This window comes from Myotis daubentonii, chromosome 3 (genome assembly GCF_963259705.1).
Source record: "Myotis daubentonii chromosome 3, mMyoDau2.1, whole genome shotgun sequence".
Lineage (NCBI taxonomy): Eukaryota > Metazoa > Chordata > Mammalia > Chiroptera > Vespertilionidae > Myotis > Myotis daubentonii.
The window spans coordinates 219,497,245-219,514,373 of record NC_081842.1 but is presented as its reverse complement, the minus strand read 5'-3'; the positions used below and the strand labels follow the sequence as shown (position 1 = coordinate 219,514,373).

Here is a 17,129-nt window from a genome sequence, read left to right as displayed (position 1 = left end):
GTCCCCGCCCAGCAGGCCCTGCCCCGGCCGGGGTCCCGGCGCCAACAGCGGGATGGCCAGCTGGTTCCCTTCAGGGGTGGCCGCCCCCGCCTCCCCACCCCCACGCCGGGGCTGTAATCCGAGCCGCTTCGGCGCCTCCCCCAGCTCCTCCCGCGCCTGCGGTCCCCGCAGCCCACGCGCCCGGAGCCCCCACAGCAAGTCCGCAGGCGCCATGGCCCGCGGGGCCTGCGTCCCCTGGGCGTCGTCGGGGGCCCGCGCGCAGGCCGGCTGGTGGGGGGCCGTGCTGGGCGCCCTGTGCCTGCTGCCCGTGCTCCTGCTGCTGGTCCGGCTGGGGGCCCTGCCGGCTGCCCGGCCCGCCTCAAGCGCAGCGCAGGTGAGTCCCTCCCGGCGCCAGGGACAGCGCAGGAGTCCGAGTGTCCGCGCGTCCACGGCGCCCAGTGGATGGGGGTGGGGGACAGCATCCCTCCAGCTCCGCCCACTCTGACCCGGCTGGTTCTCAAGCCCTTTTCCTTTCGGGCTGTAAAGGCGCGCGGGGTGGAAAACCAGGCAGCGCTCCCCCACCTCCTTCACTCACGGCCCGTCTCTTCCTCGCGTTTTGCATCAGGCAGCCCCTGCTGCCTCCTCGGAGCACTTGCTTCCTTTGAAGGAAGACGCCGCCGCGCCCCACCCCGCGGGTGTTCTCACCACCCCGGGGCCCGGTCCGCTGCTCCCCCAGGCGCCCCGCAGACGCCGCTACACGCTGACCCCGGCCAGGCTGCGCTGGGACCACTTCAACCTCACATACAGGTGCGACCCTGGCCTGGGGGGGGGGGGGGGGCGCGGCAGCAGCCCCGCCGCCAACCCTAACCTTGACCCTCCACCCCAGGATCCTCTCCTTCCCGCGGAATCTTCTGAGTCCCGGCGAGACCCGGCGGGGCCTGGCCGCCGCCTTCCGCATGTGGAGTGACGTCTCCCCCTTCAGCTTCCGCGAGGTGGCCCCAGAGCAGCCCAGTGACCTCCGAATAGGTGAGTGCCGCGCCCCCGCCGCCCGCCCCCCGCCCGCCGCCCGCCCCGCCTCAGCCCTGTGCTCCATAGGCTTCTACCCGGCCAACCACACCGACTGCCTGGTGTCCGCGCTGCACCACTGCTTCGACGGCCCCACGGGCGAGCTGGCCCACGCCTTCTTCCCCCCGCACGGCGGCATCCACTTCGACGACAGCGAGTACTGGGTCCTGGGCCCCACGCGCTACAGCTGGAAGAAAGGTGACGGCGGCCGGCCCCCTGGGGGACCCTCCGCGCCCTGGGGTCCCGGTGGAGGGCTGGGGGCAGGGCTGCGATTTGGGGTGAAGCAGGCAGGGAGGGGGCGGCTGTGAGGAGGCCACAGGCCTGAGTTCCGGGAGTTCTGGGCCTCTAATCCCCACGCCGAGCGGAGCTGCATTCCTGGGGGTGAGCTCACCGCTGCGCCGCCCGCGCCGGCCGGCCGGGAACCTCTCATCTGCCAGAGACTCCTGCCCTACAGACGGGGGCCGCAAGGAGGGGGCCGGGGCGGTGGGCGGCCGGGCCCCCGGCGCTGACCGGCGGGGCCTGCAGGCGTGTGGCTGACCGACCTGGTGCACGTGGCGGCCCACGAGATCGGCCACGCGCTGGGCCTGATGCACTCGCAGCACGGCCGCGCGCTCATGCACCTCAACGCCACGCTGCGCGGCTGGAAGGCGCTGTCGCAGGATGAGCTGTGGGGGCTGCACCGGCTCTACGGTGGGTGCCTGCGGCGGCTGCGGGCCGGGGGCGGGCGGGGCGCGGGGCAGGCCCTGAGGCCAGGCCGCCCCCTGTAGGCTGCCTGGACCGGCTGTTCGTGTGCGCGTCCTGGGCGCGGAGGGGTTTCTGCGACGCCCGCCGGAGGCTCATGAAGAGGTTGTGCCCCAGCAGCTGCGACTTCTGCTACGGTGCGGCCGGTCCCAGCCTGGCCCGGGCGGGGCGGGGCGGGGCGGGGGCGGGGTGCTGACCGGCCTCTCCCTCCCTCCCTCCTGCGCAGAGTTCCCCTTCCCCACGGTGGCCGCCACCGCGCCGCCCCCCAGGACCAAAACCCGGCTGGTGTCGGAGGGCCGGAACGTGACCTTCCGCTGCGGCCAGAAGATCCTGCACAAGAAAGGCAAAGTGCAGTGAGTGACCCGGCCGGGGCGAGGGGCGGCGGGCTGGGGTCCCCCCACTCAGCCTCCCTGCCCCCCCGCAGCTGGTACAAGGACCAGGAGCCGCTGGAGTCCTCCTACCCTGGGTACCTGGCGCTGGGCGAGGCGCACCTGAGCATCATCGCCAACGCCATCAACGAGGGCACCTACACCTGCGTGGTGCGCCGGCGGCAGCGCGTGCTCACCACCTACTCCTGGCGCGTGCGCGTGCGCCCCTGAGCGCCGGCGCTGATAAAGGTTTTCTCTCTGACGTCTCCACGCCCTTTCTTGGGGGGTGGGGCCCTCTAGACCTGGCCCCTTAGGATCTGGGGTGCCTGGGGCCAGGCCCAGTCCAGTCAGAGCAGGAGCTGGAGGCAGGGAGAGGCCGGCCCACGTGGGGCCAGAGACCAACCACTTGGTCCCCGACTGTGGGGCCAGGGCCAGCGCAGGGCCAGACACAGCAGCGCTCCCTCCAACATTTCACCGCATCTTAAAAGGTGTAACCACCTCGTACGCAATTCTGCGTGCCCAGCTGTGGGCGCTGGGCTACGGGTGCCCGCTGAGGGCAGGAGGCGCCCACGCAGGAGCCTCAAGATTAGAGAGACTGAAATCACAGCCAGGACCTGACCACGTGCACGTGTGGCTGTACCCTCTGCACTGGCTTCCCCTCCTCATGTGTCAAATGTGATAAATCTGAAAAAAGAGCCTTTTCTTCCACAAGGAAATAAGATTTAATTCTACAAATTTACAAGCCAAGACAAACGAAACATGGAAAACGAGGCCAGCAGTTCGACTTGAGGCTCCTTCACGGCAGCCCAGGCCGCAGCAGCCTGTCATCTGGGCGGGACGCGGGTCTGGCCCACAGGCTGTGGCCGCTCCTGCCCCTGGTCCCGCTGTTTCTGGGGTCCACGCTGAGCCTCAGAACTTGAGGCTGAAGCCAGGGCCTGCGGCCGAGGCCCCCTGGTTGGTGGTGGTGAGGTGGAAGCCGGTCTCCTTCAGGTCGTCGTCACCCTGGGGAGCAAGTGGCACCGTGGGGCCCTGGCCGGGCCAGCTAATCCCAGGGACACCCCTCACACCGTCCCCCCTGCCTGCCCGCCCCTCACCAGCTGGCTGTAGCCGAGGCCTCCCTCGGGGGGTCTCGGGCTGGTGCCACGCTTCACCCTCTGCTGTTCGCTCTTGGCGGGCCACGTGGGGAACATCGAGGGGTCGATGGGGAGGGGGGTCTCGCGAAAATACTCGTGCTTGAGGCCGTCCTCAGCGCTGACCCTCCGCCCAGGAAAGTAGGTCAGGAACCTGGGAGAACAAGGCGCTTGGAGCCCTGGGAGGGCTGGGAAGGCGCCCGCCCCCGCCCCCACAGCGGCTCACTTGTTCATGAGGTCGAAGCCCTGGTCGGACAGCAGCGCGCCGAAGCGCTTGCGCAGGTTGTTGTAGGGGTACTCGGTGAAGGTCATCTTCTTCACGGCGGGCAGCTCGTTGTAGCCCGGCCAGATCTTCTCACTGGGCGTCCCCAGGTCCTGAGAAAGGGACGTCTCAAAACATCCATGCCCAGCAGCGACCCCCCAGCCAGGCCCTGACCCCCCCGCATGGTGCCCTGACCCACCTTAAACACTTTGTTGATCTGATCAATCTCTGACTTCCCGGGGAACAGTGGCTTCTGCGTCAGCAGCTCCCCAAAGATGCAGCCCACGGACCACATGTCCACGGCCGTGGAATACTCCTGGGGACAGGGACACACTCAGGGGCCAGCGGGACCGAGCGCAGGGTGGGGCAGGCCCCACCCAGCCCAGCACGTACCTTGGCCCCCAGCAGCAGCTCTGGGGCGCGGTACCACAAGGTCACGACGACAGGGGTGTAGGCCTTCAGAGGGGACCCATACTCACGTGCCAGCCCGAAGTCCCCCACCTGCAAGGATAGTGGGGCCGGGAGTGGGTGCCGGGCTGGGCTCACCGGGGGCCGCGCTCACCGGGGCCGCGCTCACCTTGAGGATGCCGGCGTGGCTCAGCAGCAGGTTGGAGGTCTTGAGGTCGCGGTGCAGGATCCAGTTGTCATGCAGGTGCTTCACTCCGCACAGCAGCTGGATCATCAGCGTCTTCACCTCCCCTGCGGCGAGGGGCACGGTGCTCTCACCCCGAGACGCCCCAGCCCCGCGTGGCCTCCCATGCACTCACAGGCACACGCAGGCACACGCACTCACACGCAGGCACACGCACTCACACGCAGGCACACACACAGACACACGCACTCACACACAGGCACACACACACAGGCACATGCACACACACACAGGCACACGCACTCACACGCAGGCACACGCACTCACACGCAGGCACACACACAGACACACGCACATGCACTCACACGCAGACACATGCACTCACACGCACTCACACGCACTCACACACAGGCACACACACACACAGGCACATGCACTCACACGCAGGCACACTATGGGCACAGGCTGCGGCCCCGCCTGGCTCACCTGGCAGGAAAGGCTGCTTCATGGTCTCCATCAGGCTCTTGAGGTCGTGCTCCACGTAGTTCATCACAATGTAAATCTTGTCCATGTTGCTGCCCACGACAATCTCCTAGGAAACGAGACCAGGCTGGTGGCCCCCGCGGCCCTGGCCCCGCCTGTGCCCTGACCGCCAGCCGCCCCAGAAGCCGAATCCGAGCAGAACCAGGCGGGAGCTGGGACCCAGAGTGAGGACTGGGAAGGGCCCGACAGGGCTGGAGGCCGGGCCTCCCTCCCGCGCAGGCCACCTACCCTAACGGTCACGATGTTGGGGTGCTGCGCCTTGAGAATGGTGTTGATCTCCCTCAGCGAGGTGATCGGAAAGCCCTCCTTCTCCTTCTCCATCTTCAGCCGCTTCAGAGCCACAATCTCATCTGAAAACAGTGCCAAGACGGTGCCGACACCTCCCCGCGGGGAGCTCACACGTGCGAGCGCCAGGAAGCCCCAGGCGTGTCCACGCGGACACAAGCCCATTCGCACCAGCCTCCTTGGCACCTGCTGTGACCCCCCCCAAGCCTCCAGCAGGGACTCGGCTCAGACCCACTCTGCCCTTCCGAGACCTGGCCCAGACTGGGTCTACCCGCCCCTGCTGTGGCAACCGAACAGGAGTCTCCTGGCCAGGCTGCCTCGGCCTCTGGAGGTACCAGGGGCTCAGCGGCTCTGAGTGTCACCCCTGAGTCATGCCCAGGTGCAGGCTGGGCAAGGCCAGACCCCTGCCAACACCAGGGGGGATTCCCAGGATCACAGGGACTGTGTACCTGTGACCTTGAGGCTGAAGGGCCAGGGCTCAGATCGCAGCTCCCTGCACGTGGCCCGGCCTCCCTCAGAGCAGCATGGAGGCCGCTTGGGGATTTGCGGGGCGCGACCACAGACAGTCCTCAGGCAACCCCACCCCTGCCGTCTCCATCCCCTTGGGGGCCACGCGAGCCCACCCACCTGTCTTCTTGTCCTTCGCTCGGTACACCACCCCATAGGTGCCCTCCTCAATCCTGTTCAGGCACTGGAACTCCTCCACACTGCGGCAGCCCTGCAGGAGGCGCTGGCATGAGGAGTGGCAGCCCTGGCATCTGGGGGGGTGGGGGGGTGGGGAGCAGCTCCCTCCTTCCCTTTTCTTCAGTGAGCGCAGGCCCCGCGATGTGACACAACCCAGAGCCGGTCCCAGGCCTTCCTTCCCAGCCCCCGGCCTGCCCTGCGCCCCGAGGACAGGAGGGCCGGCAGCACCAGCCCCGCCTCCCGCCGCACGGGCTCTGCTGGGCCGGAGAAGCCCCCTTGGGTGGGGCCCCGTGCAGGGGGCACCATCCTGTGTCACGTGCGGCCAGGGCCTCCGCTCAGAAGCCCCTAAGCAGAGCCGCTAAGGCAGCTGGGATGGCCGAGGGGCCCCGAGCGGGTGGAGGCCTCGGTGGGGTCGCCACTCACCCCTCCACCCCTCGCCCCCCTCGCGGTGCCCCCGTTACTGGTATTTTCCCAAAGAGAAGACGCACGCTGCCTCCCGCAGGCCTTCCGATCCCACACACACTGGGCGAGGCCCCGGGAGAGGTGACCATCGAGCCGGCCGCACCGGCTGCCTGCCTCCCACACGCCCGGCTGTGGCAGGGCCTTGGGAGGTGCGGGCAGAGGCTGGACCACGACCAGGGGCACAAAGGAGGCCGGTGGCCGAGCCCAGCGCGATGGTCACTGCGCTCAGGACAAACCCCCGCCCCCGGCTCTGCTCCCCCCACCCCCACCCCCACCCCCACCCCCGGCCCCTCACGACCAGCAAAGGAGCCAGCGTGCCGGGCGCCTGACCTGCAGGGCGGGCAGGTACTTGGGCAGCTCCTGCTTGAGCTCGATGGGCGACAGGGCTGGGGATTCGGGCACGAACTCGCCTTCGGTCAGGGCGGTGCTGTGGGGGGTGCCCTCGCCCACCTCTTCCTCCCCTTCTTCGCTGTCCGCGGAATCTCGGTCGAATCGTGACTCTGGAACTTCCAAGTTTAAACCAATCATGGAACCGGGAATGAGCCACTGCCACAAGCCCCTTCCTGGTCTGGGGGTGGGAACACCAAGAAGCCACACGGCAGCAACCCCAGGGTGCCTGCCACACGAGCTGCTCCCCTGGACAGAGGGCACCTGGGCCTTGGGGCCCGCCAGCCGGGCCACGGCCACAGCCACTGTGAGCCACTGACCAGACGCTGAGCTCTGAGGAGGCAGCCCTGGAACTCACAGGCCCAAGGGCTCAGCGTAGCTGCCTGTGGCCATGCCGGCCCGTGTGGCCTGTACCCACCAGCCACGGACCCGAGCTGCTCCCCTCGCTCCCCCGCGCTGAGGCCGGGCAGGCTGGCAGTGCCCTGCCTCCTGCTGTCCAGCCCCGGCGGCCCTGAGGACGGCACTCAGCTAGCACTGTCCCTGCAGGCAGCCGGTGCTGCGTGGGCCCAGGTCTCAGCAGGCAGCCCAGGGACGCCCCGTGGCTTCGGGGCCGGCACGCCTGGGAGGACGGTTTTTGAATACGTTGCCATAGTCATGCTCACAACTTTTGAGAAGTTGTCACCACACTTAGGGACGGACGAGGAAGAGAAACGATGCCAGGGAGGCCTCTTACCAACGAGGATGTGGTTCTCAGCCTCTCGCTCTTCGTCTTCACTCATTTCTTCCTCACTCACCTCCTCTGCAAGAGAGCAGCGTCCACCCAGTGTCCCCCCGCCCGCGAGTGCCCCCCGCAGGCTCTGGGTCTGCTCCTTCCAGGGGCCTTGTGTTAGTCCCAGACAACAAGACGTTTTCCACTTGGAAGTTTTTTAAAAAATCAGACTTTGCCCGGTGGATAGAGCATCGGCCTGTGGACTGCAGAGTCCTGGGTTCGATTCTGGTCAAGGCACGTAAATTGGTTTCAGGCTGCTCCCCAGCCCAGGGCAGCATGCAGGAGGCAACCAATCGATGTGTTTCTCTCACATCAATGTTCCTCTCTGTCATTCTCTCTCTTCCACACTCTCCCTAAAAATCAGTGAGAAAATATCCTTGGGTGAGGATTAACAAAAAAATAAAATAAAACGAAAGTTTAAAAAACAAATTAGACTTCTAATTATCTTTGTCAATCCCAGGACTCTATCCAAATACACAATTGTGTGCCCTGGCCAGGCGGTCAGTGGTTAGAGCACTGTCCCCATACCCCAAGGTTGCAGGCTTGAACCCGTCATGGCACATGCAAGAATAAGCATAAATAAGAGGAACAAATTGATGCTTCCCTCTCAAATGAATAATAAGTAAATCCCATCTAATAACAGCCTAATATGCAAATTGACCGAACAGTGGAAAGACAGGTGGAACAACCGGTCGCTATGACCCACACTGACCACCAGGGGGCAGACGCTCAACGCAGGAGCTGCCCCCAGCCTGCAGGCCCCAGGACAGCCAAGGCAGGTGCCAGTGACGCCGCCCCCCCACCCCCATCACCCTGCAGATGGGCCCTGATCGCCGGCCAGGCCTAGGGACCCTACCCATGCACGAATTTCATGCTCTGGGCCTCTAGCAAATACATAAAATGGGTTACAAAAACCACACACGTGCCCTGCGCTCTCACCTGCCGACTGTCCAGACGCGTCCTCAGAGTTGCTCCCGGTCTCCTCTTCCTCCTCCTCCTCCTCCTCTTCCTCCTCCTCCTCCTCCGATTCTTCACTGCTGCTCCCCTCCTCCTCCTCCTCCTCCTCCTCCTCTTCCTCCTCCTCAGAGCCTGACCCTGATTCCGCTGTAGGCAGCAAACAGCAGGAGTGACCCTGCGGCCCTCCTGAGCAGCAGGGCATCTGGGCTCGGCCGGGAGCGCGGCTACCTGAGGAGGACTCGGCCGAGCTGGTCTTCCGCTCGTTGTCGCTGATGTCTTGTAGGTCAGACAGCAGGTCTCTCTCTTCCATCTTCTCTTCTTTCACTTAGGAAGCAAACCACCAAAGGTGAGTGCAGGGAGATACTCTGTAACTCAAAGACCGACACCAGAGGCCCCAGCGGGCACTGCCGGCCTCACCTGGCTTCCGGCCGTCTCCCAGCTCAAACCTCTCCCGCGGGGGCCGGGGCGGGCTGCGGCTCCAGTGGCCGGCCTTCACTTTATCGCCGTAGTCCTCGCGCATGGCTCGGTGATGCGCAGAAACTGGCAGCCGGCACAGAACAGGAGACCACGATGGCAGCAGCCTCTTCCCACCAGGGCCACCCCCACCCGTCACCCCACACCCCTGCTGAGGCGACGGCCCACGTGTGCGCGGGGCGGACGTGACCTCCGGACACACTTGCTAATGGCAGCCGGGCAGAGGCTAGAAGCCAAGGGAAGCTCCGACCCCGAGGGTCCAGGTGGCCCCCCAGACCCACCAGGAAGGGCCGGGAATCACCCCTCAGGCCTGTGCTCCCACCTGTGGGCAGCAGGGGCACCGGACACGGACATGCTGTCAAGCGCCAGGCGTGCGGTGGCCCTGGGGTGCAGCCCCACCCACCGCTGACGGCCCCCCTGCCCCCCCCAGCGCACCTTCCCTGCGGGCCTCCCGCTCCTTGCGCCGCTCCTCCGCGCGCCGCTCCCGCTCCTTCTGCTCCCGCTGCTCCTTCTGCTGCTCCCGCAGCTTGCGCTCCCGCTCCCGCTTCCTCTCCAGCTGCTCCAGGCGGTCCCTGCAACAGGCACATGCCAGCTCCTTCCCCAGAAGGGGGTTTACCCTCCCGCCCGCGCTTTCGCTCAGGTGTGTAAGTGTTCCATCTGTGGAGAGCGTCTTAACGGGAGAACGTGTGCGCAAGCACGTCCGGAGGAGGCACCCCGACAGCACAGCCGGATGAAGAGCTGGGACACGGAGGCAGGCCTGCTAGGAACAAACCTGCTGGTTCTGGAATGTTCCACGTTCCCGGTCACCAGGGCTAAGATGCCCCAAGACTCTCCCAAGCATGTGTCACAGCCCTGGCTACGTCCACCTGCACACGGGGTGTGTCTCCGAGGCTACGGGGTGACGGTGGGAGCCGGGGAAAGCCGCTTCCCGGCGAGGTGCCATTTGAGCACAGGAAACACTAGTGACCGAAACACGTGTGGTGGCTGCACCATAAGGCGGCCAGATAGTGAGCCGTGATCACAGGCGACTCCCACAGCTCTCGCAAGTCCACACACAACCTAAAAAGCTGGCTCAGCTTTATAAAAAAGTACCATCAGACGCCCACAAAAATGAGCACAAGCAAAACACGGCGAGAGCCAGTCAAGGCCCGCAGCCGTCACCAGCCCGGGGCCAGTGCTGCCCGAGCGGCCTTCACCCCCCGAGCGGCTGGACAAAGGGTCCCGGACTCCAGGTGCCGTTCTGTAGCCGCCCGGGCCCAGCCTAGTTCAAGGTAAAGCTGAGGTATCATTTACAGGTGACATTCAGCCACTGAACCCACTCTTTCATCCACGTATGAAATCACGCAGCCATCGCCGGTCAGTGCTAAAACCTCCGTCCGCCCTGCCCGTGCCAGGCCCCACCGCGCGGCTCTGCTCATCTGCTCAGATTTCCCGGACCTTTCTCTGCTGCTGCTTTGGGCTGTTTGCTTTTCTCTTTCCTAGTTTTTTGAGGTGGACGCTCAGGTGACTGACTGGACACCTTCCTTTTCGGACATCAGTGCTTCAAGCCAAGCTTTCCCTCGAGGCAGTTTTAGCTGCACCCTGGGTTCTGACATGGCTTTTGTTTTCACTCAGAACAGTTTCTACTTTTTTATATAATTTCTTCTTCGGGCCACAGGTTATTCAGAAATGGTTGTTGGGTTTCCAAACGTTTGGGGATTTCCCTTTGTTGCCGACTTCCACCTTAATTCTTGCATGGTGAGAGGGCACACTAGGTGTGCTTTCAATTCTCTCAAGTCCCAAGTCTGTTGTATAGCCTTGCGTGCAGCCTGTTGGGAACTGTCCCAGGAGCTCCTGCAGTGAGTGCCCTGCAGCGGCAGGGGGAGGCTGAGCCCGCGGGAGAGGGGTGGTTGGTGTTATTTTCCAGGACGTCCATGACCTGGTTGATTTTCTGTCCTACGACGAGCAGACATTTCCAACGGGGACCAGCTGTTCTTGGCTTGTGCCCCTTGGGCTCTCGCAGGTGCAGAGCTTGACCGCTGTCCCACCTCTGCCCTGATGTGCGCGTGCAGCTTGCTGTTCTGAAGGCCTCTGTTCTGTCACTGGGAAGCCGCTCCAGCCCTCCGTGGTGCTGTCTGCACGGTGTGCCTCTCACCAGCCTTTTCCGTTCAACCCACTTTTGCCTTTGACTCTAAGGGGTTCCCCTCACAGGCAGCATACAGTTGGGTCTTACTTTCCTGACAATCTCGCCGTTGTCGGTACAGAGACCATGTCCCTGTTAATATAACTACGGGTATGGTTGGACTTGTTTTTTTTTGCTCCTCGTTTTCTGTCTTCTTCTGGTTCCTCTGCTCCTGCCTTGGACTAAGTGCCTTTGGCGCCACTGTAATCCTGCTCTTACCCTTGGGTCCGTGCCAGGGCTCTCGGGTGCAACTCCCGAGATTAACACCAAGTCCATTCCCGTGAGACAGAGCAAGGGCTCCAGGCCCCTCCCTGCCCCTCTGTGCAGCCTCTGCGTGTTCCATGCTGCACGAGCGTCTGGGTAATCGCTGTTCTGCAATCCCGCGTCTTTTGCAGAAGAGAGGTGAGAAGAAACACACCGGTTCCCAGCGCTTGTCTTTTCTTCCTGTGGATTTGCTGCCGAATGGAGTCATTTCCGTTCGGCTGAAGGTCTTGGAGTAACTCCAGGTCCTGCTAAGCCAGTCCACGTGCACTGAGAGCCGTCTTGCGGGCCACAGTCCTCGTGGACAGCTTCTCAGTGTGAACATGCGATCCTGCCTCTGGCCTCCCGCGCCGGCAGCCACCCGGGACCGCAGCTCTTCTGTGGAGACAGTGTCTCTACTGCTGCCTCTCAAGACCTCCCCGCCGGCTCCCGCCAGACGGACCCCGTCTTTCTGTACTTGGGGTTCACTCTTTTTGGAAATCTCGACCATTCTCATCAGATTTGGGAAGTCTCACTCCGTGGCCTCCGCTGCCCGGGCGGCGTCACCGGGAACGTCCTGCAGTTGCTGAGGCTCTGCCCTTCCGAGCAGCTGCCCGCCATCCGCCTCCCTCACGGCTTCCTCTCTCTTCTGAAGCCAAGAAGCTACATCTGGACAGTTTCTACTGATGCTTTTCTTCCTTAACAGGAGTCACACTTTCCGATTTCCTTGTACATCTCAAAATGTTCTGTTGAAAGTGGACATTTTAGATAATGTTGTAGCAACTCTGGATTCTAACGTGTCCTCTCGGGTGTCGCTGTTTGTTTAAACCTGGGGACTCGGTCTCCGTGCGGCGGAGCTACTGCTGTTGTCCATGTTCCTTCTATTCTCAAGCCTGGCTCCAGTAGGGTGTGCACAGCTGTACGGTCAGCCCACACGGCACAGTCAGCACAGGTCAGCAAGCACGGATGTTTCACATGCTACCCACGCACCAGACACGGTGAGGGATGTGCTCGCCTCCCAGTGGTCTCAGACCTTTACCTCCTGGCCTCAGCTTCTCCCTCCACCAAGGCTCTTCTCACACACCTTCCTTAGATGCCTGCTCCGTGCAGCCTGGGCTGCCGGGATGGGAGCCCATCTACCTGCTTCCCGGCCTCACAGCAGGCCACCTCCCAGGCTTTCTCTGGAAATGACCTCAATGCAGAGTGGCCCTAGTTTACACCCACATCTACTGTGCCGTGGCCATGTCACGCCCCACCTGGCACAAGTCTGTTCTAGATGCTTTTTCGCAGCTTTGGTGGGACGCTGACCATCACAAGCACCGAGAGCCCCTCACAAGCATGCCCGCTACCTCTCTCTCCTGGAGTGCTCTCTGGCCATCTCCCGCCTCTTCTGCCTCTCCCACTCCCGGCGCGCCTTGTCCTGCTCCTCTCGGTGCCGCTTCCGCCGCTCATGCTCTCGCTCCTTCTCCTTCACTCTGGCGTGCTTGCCTGCGAGAGAGAGAGAGAGAGAGAGAGAGAGAGGGAGAGGGAGAGGTGTGACACGTGAAGAAACATACCTTGCGAACACTTATGTGGAAATATAAAGCGAAGAAAAAATAAACAACTGGGATTACTTAATACAGTGGAACCTCGCTTCCTGAACTTTTCATTCATTCATTCTGGAAGGCTGCTTGAAAACCCAATCATTTTTTCCCATTAGGAATCGTGTAATTAATTCGTTCCAGACGCCCAAATGATGCCGTTTTCACCTTTCTTATATACAGTACATGTCTACTGTACTGTCTAATCTATAAAAGAAAACACTAAAAACAAGAATGTGAAATGTAAATGAAAATTTAACAAAAAGGAGATGTACAGTAAAAAAACTAACAATTATAAGCAGCAACATAAGTAAAAAGCCACAAAAATGTTCACAGCACAATATCCTGAGATGATAACAGTGTTAAACTGACCCATATTCACTTTGTCACCTGAGAGATGCAAGACTGATCATACAGGTTCAGCATGAAGGGCTGTCAGGTTGAGAAGCAAATTATTCGAGATGAGAGACACTGGACAAACGAGGTTCCACTGTATTCTTAACATTTTCCGTATTGAACAAACTATGATTAGACTGTATGTATTTCCATAATTTAAGAAGTCTCCATTCATACAGCACAGAGGACGAAGCTTGGCTCTGCTGAGTGAGCGCCTACGAGCCACACAACTACGCTCACCACCTGCGTGCGAACGAGCGAGCCCTGCCTCACGCCAGGCGGCAGCTCTTGGTGATGGCGGGAGCGAAGCCACTGCTTGGCTTTTTTAGCTACAGCAACTCAGCACTGAACAGTGTGCTTCTCCCCTAGGCTTGTGAGTCTTATGTGTAAACTACCACCAAACAACGTCATGTCAGGAAAAAGAACGGCCAAAGGAAAATGAAGTAGCTTTTCAGAATGATTTCCCATAAGTTTATGATTTAGCTACAATTTCACTTTCTCTCCGAATCTTTCCACTGTTTTCTGAAGGCAGGAGGCTATGAACTAGGAAACAGACCACACTTGAACACGACACAAAAGAAAAATGCTCTGTACCCCCTTCTGCTGAATGACTACGATGCCTACGTTTCTCTTTTCTCTTCTCATCTTTCCTGTGATGAGCCTTTTCTTTCCGTGACATTTGCTGGGGTGGTTTGATAGCCAAAGAGTCATCTTCCTCTCCTCTGAAATAAGACACAAGAGGCCACATCATGCCGAGCAGGTCACGGAGAGCACCGGGTGAGGGAGTGTCTCCAACACAGAAGGGAGAACGCAGATTATCAATAAAATGGAATCGGAACCATCATTTAAAAATTATGTTAATGATGAAACTTAGCCAAGACTGTAAACTAAATGGACTCATATGAAAAGTGTGAGAAATCACTGTGGCATATGGAACAAAAATGCCTGAGGAAACGTTAGGGGGTGATGGACAAGTTCCTTATCTTGAAATAGTTTCCCATGCGTGCAGAACTGTCACACTGCGTGCAGAACTGTCACACTGCTGCAGAACTGTCACACTGCGTGCAGAACTGTCACACTGCGTGCAGAACTGTCACACTGCGTGCAGAACTGTCACGCTGCTGTAGAACTGTCACGCTGCTGCAGAACTGTCCCGCTGCGTGCAGAACTGTCACACTGCGTGCAGAACTGTCACACTGCGTGCAGAACTGTCACGCTGCTGTAGAACTGTCACGCTGCTGCAGAACTGTCCCACTGCGTGCAGAACTGTCACACTGCGTGCAGAACTGTCACACTGCTGCAGAACTGTCCCACTGCGTGCAGAACTGTCACACTGCGTGCAGAACTGTCCCACTGCGTGCAGAACTGTCACACTGCGTGCAGAACTGTCACACTGCTGCAGAACTGTCACACTGCGTGCAGAACTGTCACACTGCGTGCAGAACTGTCACACTGCGTGTAGAACTGTCACACTGCATGCAGAACTGTCACACTGCGTGTAGAACTGTCACACTGCGTGCAGAACTGTCACACTGCGTGTAGAACTGTCACATTGCGTGTTTTAAACATGTGCAGTTTATTGTCATTTATACCCCAATAAAGCTGTGTTTAAAAAAGGCCCCACCGTTTTAATCAAACCCAAAGTCATTTAACAGTATCTTCAACCGCCTATCTGACCACCATCTTGGGAGCGTCACAGCCTGTGCGGTTCTGCCTTCTTTTCGGGTCATGTTGCCTTTAGTGAGAGAGGGATCCGAGGAGGACACAAGTGGAGACTGGACAGGGAGCAGCGGGAACACGGACCGGAGCCGCTGTTCGGCCTGTGCAAACCTCAGGCGGCCACCGCCGAGACCCCAGCCGAGTCCTCACGCCTGTGAGTGCAGGGCCGACTGAGGCATCAGCGAGAAAAGTCTTCCCACAAGAAGGGGGTGGGAGCGGACACCACGCTGGAGCCGTTTCCATGGTGAACCCCAGGACCGGCTGGGCCCCGCGTCCCTCTGTCCAGTGCCGGCGCCTGCGCTCACCGGTCCTCCATGGAGTCCTCCCTCCTGTAGGGCGAGTTCCGGATGGTGATCTCCATGCGGTGGTCCCTCAGCTCCCCCTCCTCCAGGGAATCCCGCTTGGAGTCGCGGTCATCAGACTGCGGAGCAAGGAGAGCGACCCCTCAGGCAAGAGCAGCCCAGACCCAACCCCCCGCAGGCTGAGCTAGCTTCCCTTAGGAACATCACTCAGGTTTCACCCTCAAAATGCAGAAATGCTTCCATTCAAGCCCCAGACACCCAACCACGACTCTAACGCAGAGCCCGGGGGAAGCTAAACCGGCGCATGTGACGGGCATCGGCCTCCGCCACGGACCGGACTGCTCAGGCGCCAACCGAGCCTCACTGCGGCCCGGGGGCTGAGACCCATCTCATCGGAGAGCCCCGATCGCACCCCCGATGCCCCCTCCTCGCGCCCCCGATGCCGCTATTGCACCCCCGATGCCCCGATCGCACCCCCGATGCCCCCTCCTTGCGCTCCCGATGCCTCTATCGAAACCCTATGCCCTCTCCTCGCGCCCCCGATACCCACTCCGCACCCGGGGGGGGGGGGGGTCTGTGGATGTTGCTCTGCAAACCAGGGAAGCCGCCAAGCACGGGTCGCGAGGGCCAGGCAACCCCCCGCCCCCGCCCTGAGGCCCGGGGGGGGGGGGGTCAGAGGTGCCGATTAACAGCGAGGAAAGCCAGGCGCCTCGCCCTGGGCTGCGGGGCGAGCTGCCCCCGCGGGCGCCGGGGTCTGAGCGCGGTGAGCGGAGGAGACGGGGCTCACCTGCGACATTCGGAGGAACAAAGAACGTCGCCCAGGAGCGCTGCTCTAATGGAAAAACGAGGGCAGAGAATTAAATCTCCGTGAGAACCGACTGAGAGCGCGGCTTACGTTTTTCAGGCGCTTGATCTCCGCCTTCTCCTCCTGCTCCTTCCGGCGCTTCTTCTCCTGGAGGATCTCATCCAAGGTCTTCACTTTCCAGGAGTCCTTTTCATCACCCATTGGAGGAGGCTCTGCGGGGGGCGGGCCGTCAGCGCGGGCCTTCCCGCCACCCGGCTCGGGCCGCCGCGCCCGGGTCCCGGTCCGGGTTCGGCAGGAGCGGCCCGCGGGCCTCGCGTTCCCGAGGGAGGGTCCGGCGGGGGGGATCGGGGAGCGCGGTGCCCGCCGCCGCCTCGGCCTCAAGGCCTCGCGGGCGGGACGAGGGAGCGGGAGCGGCTGCTACTCACCCCTGCGCCGCCGCCGCCGCCGGTCCGGAGCCCGAGGAGAAACTGCGCCCGGCGCGCGCCCGGAGCGTCGTTACTTCCTGCGTCGGCGCGGGGTGATGACGTCACGGAGACCGCGGCCGCAGGTTCCGGCCGGAGAACGGGGCCCATGCGCGTCACTTCCGGCCTCGGCGCGGTCTGATGACTCGCGGTGGAGCCAGTCCGGGCGCCGCGCCCGCCGTCCCTCGCGGCCTGGCCGCCGGGTCCCCCCCCACGCCCCGCGGGCTCCTCCGCGGCGCCGACCGAGCCCGCCGCCCTCACAGCCTGGCCGCCCGGGCCCGCGGTTGGAGCGAAGCGCGCTGCGCCGGGCTGAGGGCGGGGGCTTCCGGGCCAGGGCACCGGCGCCGGTGGGGGGCGCGGCGGCGGCCAGCGGTTCACTCCCACATCCGAAAGCAATTTAAAAAGCGGGGGGCGGCCCTGGCCGGTTCTCTCAGCGGATAGAGCATCGCCTGCGGAGGTCATTCCGGTCACGGCACACGGGGTGGCCGCCCAGTCCCCGTCGGGGCGCAGGAGGCCGCCATCGCGATGTTCGTGCGGCTCCGGCTGAGACCGAGCTGTGCACCCGGTCACCGTGCACCCCCCCCCCCATCATCGGTGTCTCTCGCCTCCCTTCCTCCCCGAAATGAATATTTTTGAAAGGGGGGGCGGGAAGGGGGGGACACCTACAACACTCCATTAAAACGGAAAAAGCACGGCCAGCAGAGGCTGTGCCCAGGCCTCGGCCCCAAGCCCCGCCGCTGCTCGGTGCCCGCGGGCTCCGGAGCCCG

At 62.4% G+C, this 17,129-nt stretch overlaps 2 protein-coding genes across 6 annotated transcripts; one reads left to right on the top strand and one right to left on the bottom strand.

Moving 5' to 3' along the window:
* The first annotated feature begins 31 nt into the window (after positions 1-31).
* MMP23B (matrix metallopeptidase 23B) lies at positions 32-2,419 on the top strand. The gene is made up of 8 exons (XM_059691583.1): positions 32-373; positions 647-786; positions 866-1,005; positions 1,075-1,242; positions 1,570-1,734; positions 1,812-1,922; positions 2,012-2,138; positions 2,210-2,419. The coding sequence occupies exons 1-8, from the start codon at positions 53-55 to the stop codon at positions 2,382-2,384; spliced, it is 1,347 nt and encodes a 448-aa protein (XP_059547566.1). The 5' UTR covers positions 32-52; the 3' UTR covers positions 2,385-2,419.
* Positions 2,420-2,851: 432 nt separating this feature from the next.
* Positions 2,852-16,477, bottom strand: CDK11B (cyclin dependent kinase 11B). 5 transcript variants are annotated; one of them, XM_059691566.1, is made up of 20 exons: positions 16,327-16,477; positions 15,992-16,113; positions 15,100-15,215; positions 13,670-13,797; positions 12,449-12,587; positions 9,134-9,270; positions 8,642-8,764; positions 8,453-8,548; positions 8,207-8,371; positions 7,232-7,297; positions 6,442-6,617; positions 5,593-5,683; positions 4,909-5,030; positions 4,624-4,729; positions 4,123-4,244; positions 3,939-4,046; positions 3,745-3,861; positions 3,510-3,658; positions 3,248-3,437; positions 2,852-3,155 (listed from the first exon to the last, which is right to left on the bottom strand). In XM_059691566.1, exons 2-20 carry the CDS (start codon positions 16,100-16,102, stop codon positions 3,063-3,065), a joined length of 2,355 nt encoding a protein of 784 aa, XP_059547549.1. In that variant the 5' UTR covers positions 16,103-16,113; positions 16,327-16,477; the 3' UTR covers positions 2,852-3,062. The 5 variants fall into 5 exon arrangements, with proteins under 5 accessions (XP_059547549.1, XP_059547550.1, XP_059547551.1 ...); XM_059691567.1 differs by having other exon boundaries at positions 6,442-6,611; XM_059691568.1 differs by having other exon boundaries at positions 13,700-13,797.
* Between the last annotated feature and the right edge of the window lie 652 nt (positions 16,478-17,129).

Bases quoted from the DNA above. Each gene is read 5' to 3' on its own strand.
- MMP23B (XM_059691583.1), top strand. From the start codon at position 53: ATGGCCAGCTGGTTCCCTTCAGGGGTGGCCGCCCCCGCCTCCCCACCC. The intron at 1,923-2,011 runs GTGCGGCCGGTC...CCTCCTGCGCAG, and splicing joins CAGCTGCGACTTCTGCTACG to AGTTCCCCTTCCCCACGGTG. The intron at 2,139-2,209 runs GTGAGTGACCCG...GCCCCCCCGCAG, and splicing joins CACAAGAAAGGCAAAGTGCA to CTGGTACAAGGACCAGGAGC.
- CDK11B (XM_059691566.1), bottom strand. From the start codon at position 16,102: ATGGGTGATGAAAAGGACTCCTGGAAAGTGAAGACCTTGGATGAGATC. The intron at 4,245-4,623 runs GTGAGCCAGGCG...CCCTCGCCGCAG, and splicing joins GAAGCAGCCTTTCCTGCCAG to GGGAGGTGAAGACGCTGATG. The intron at 3,862-3,938 runs GTACGTGCTGGG...CCCTGTCCCCAG, and splicing joins AGCTGCTGCTGGGGGCCAAG to GAGTATTCCACGGCCGTGGA.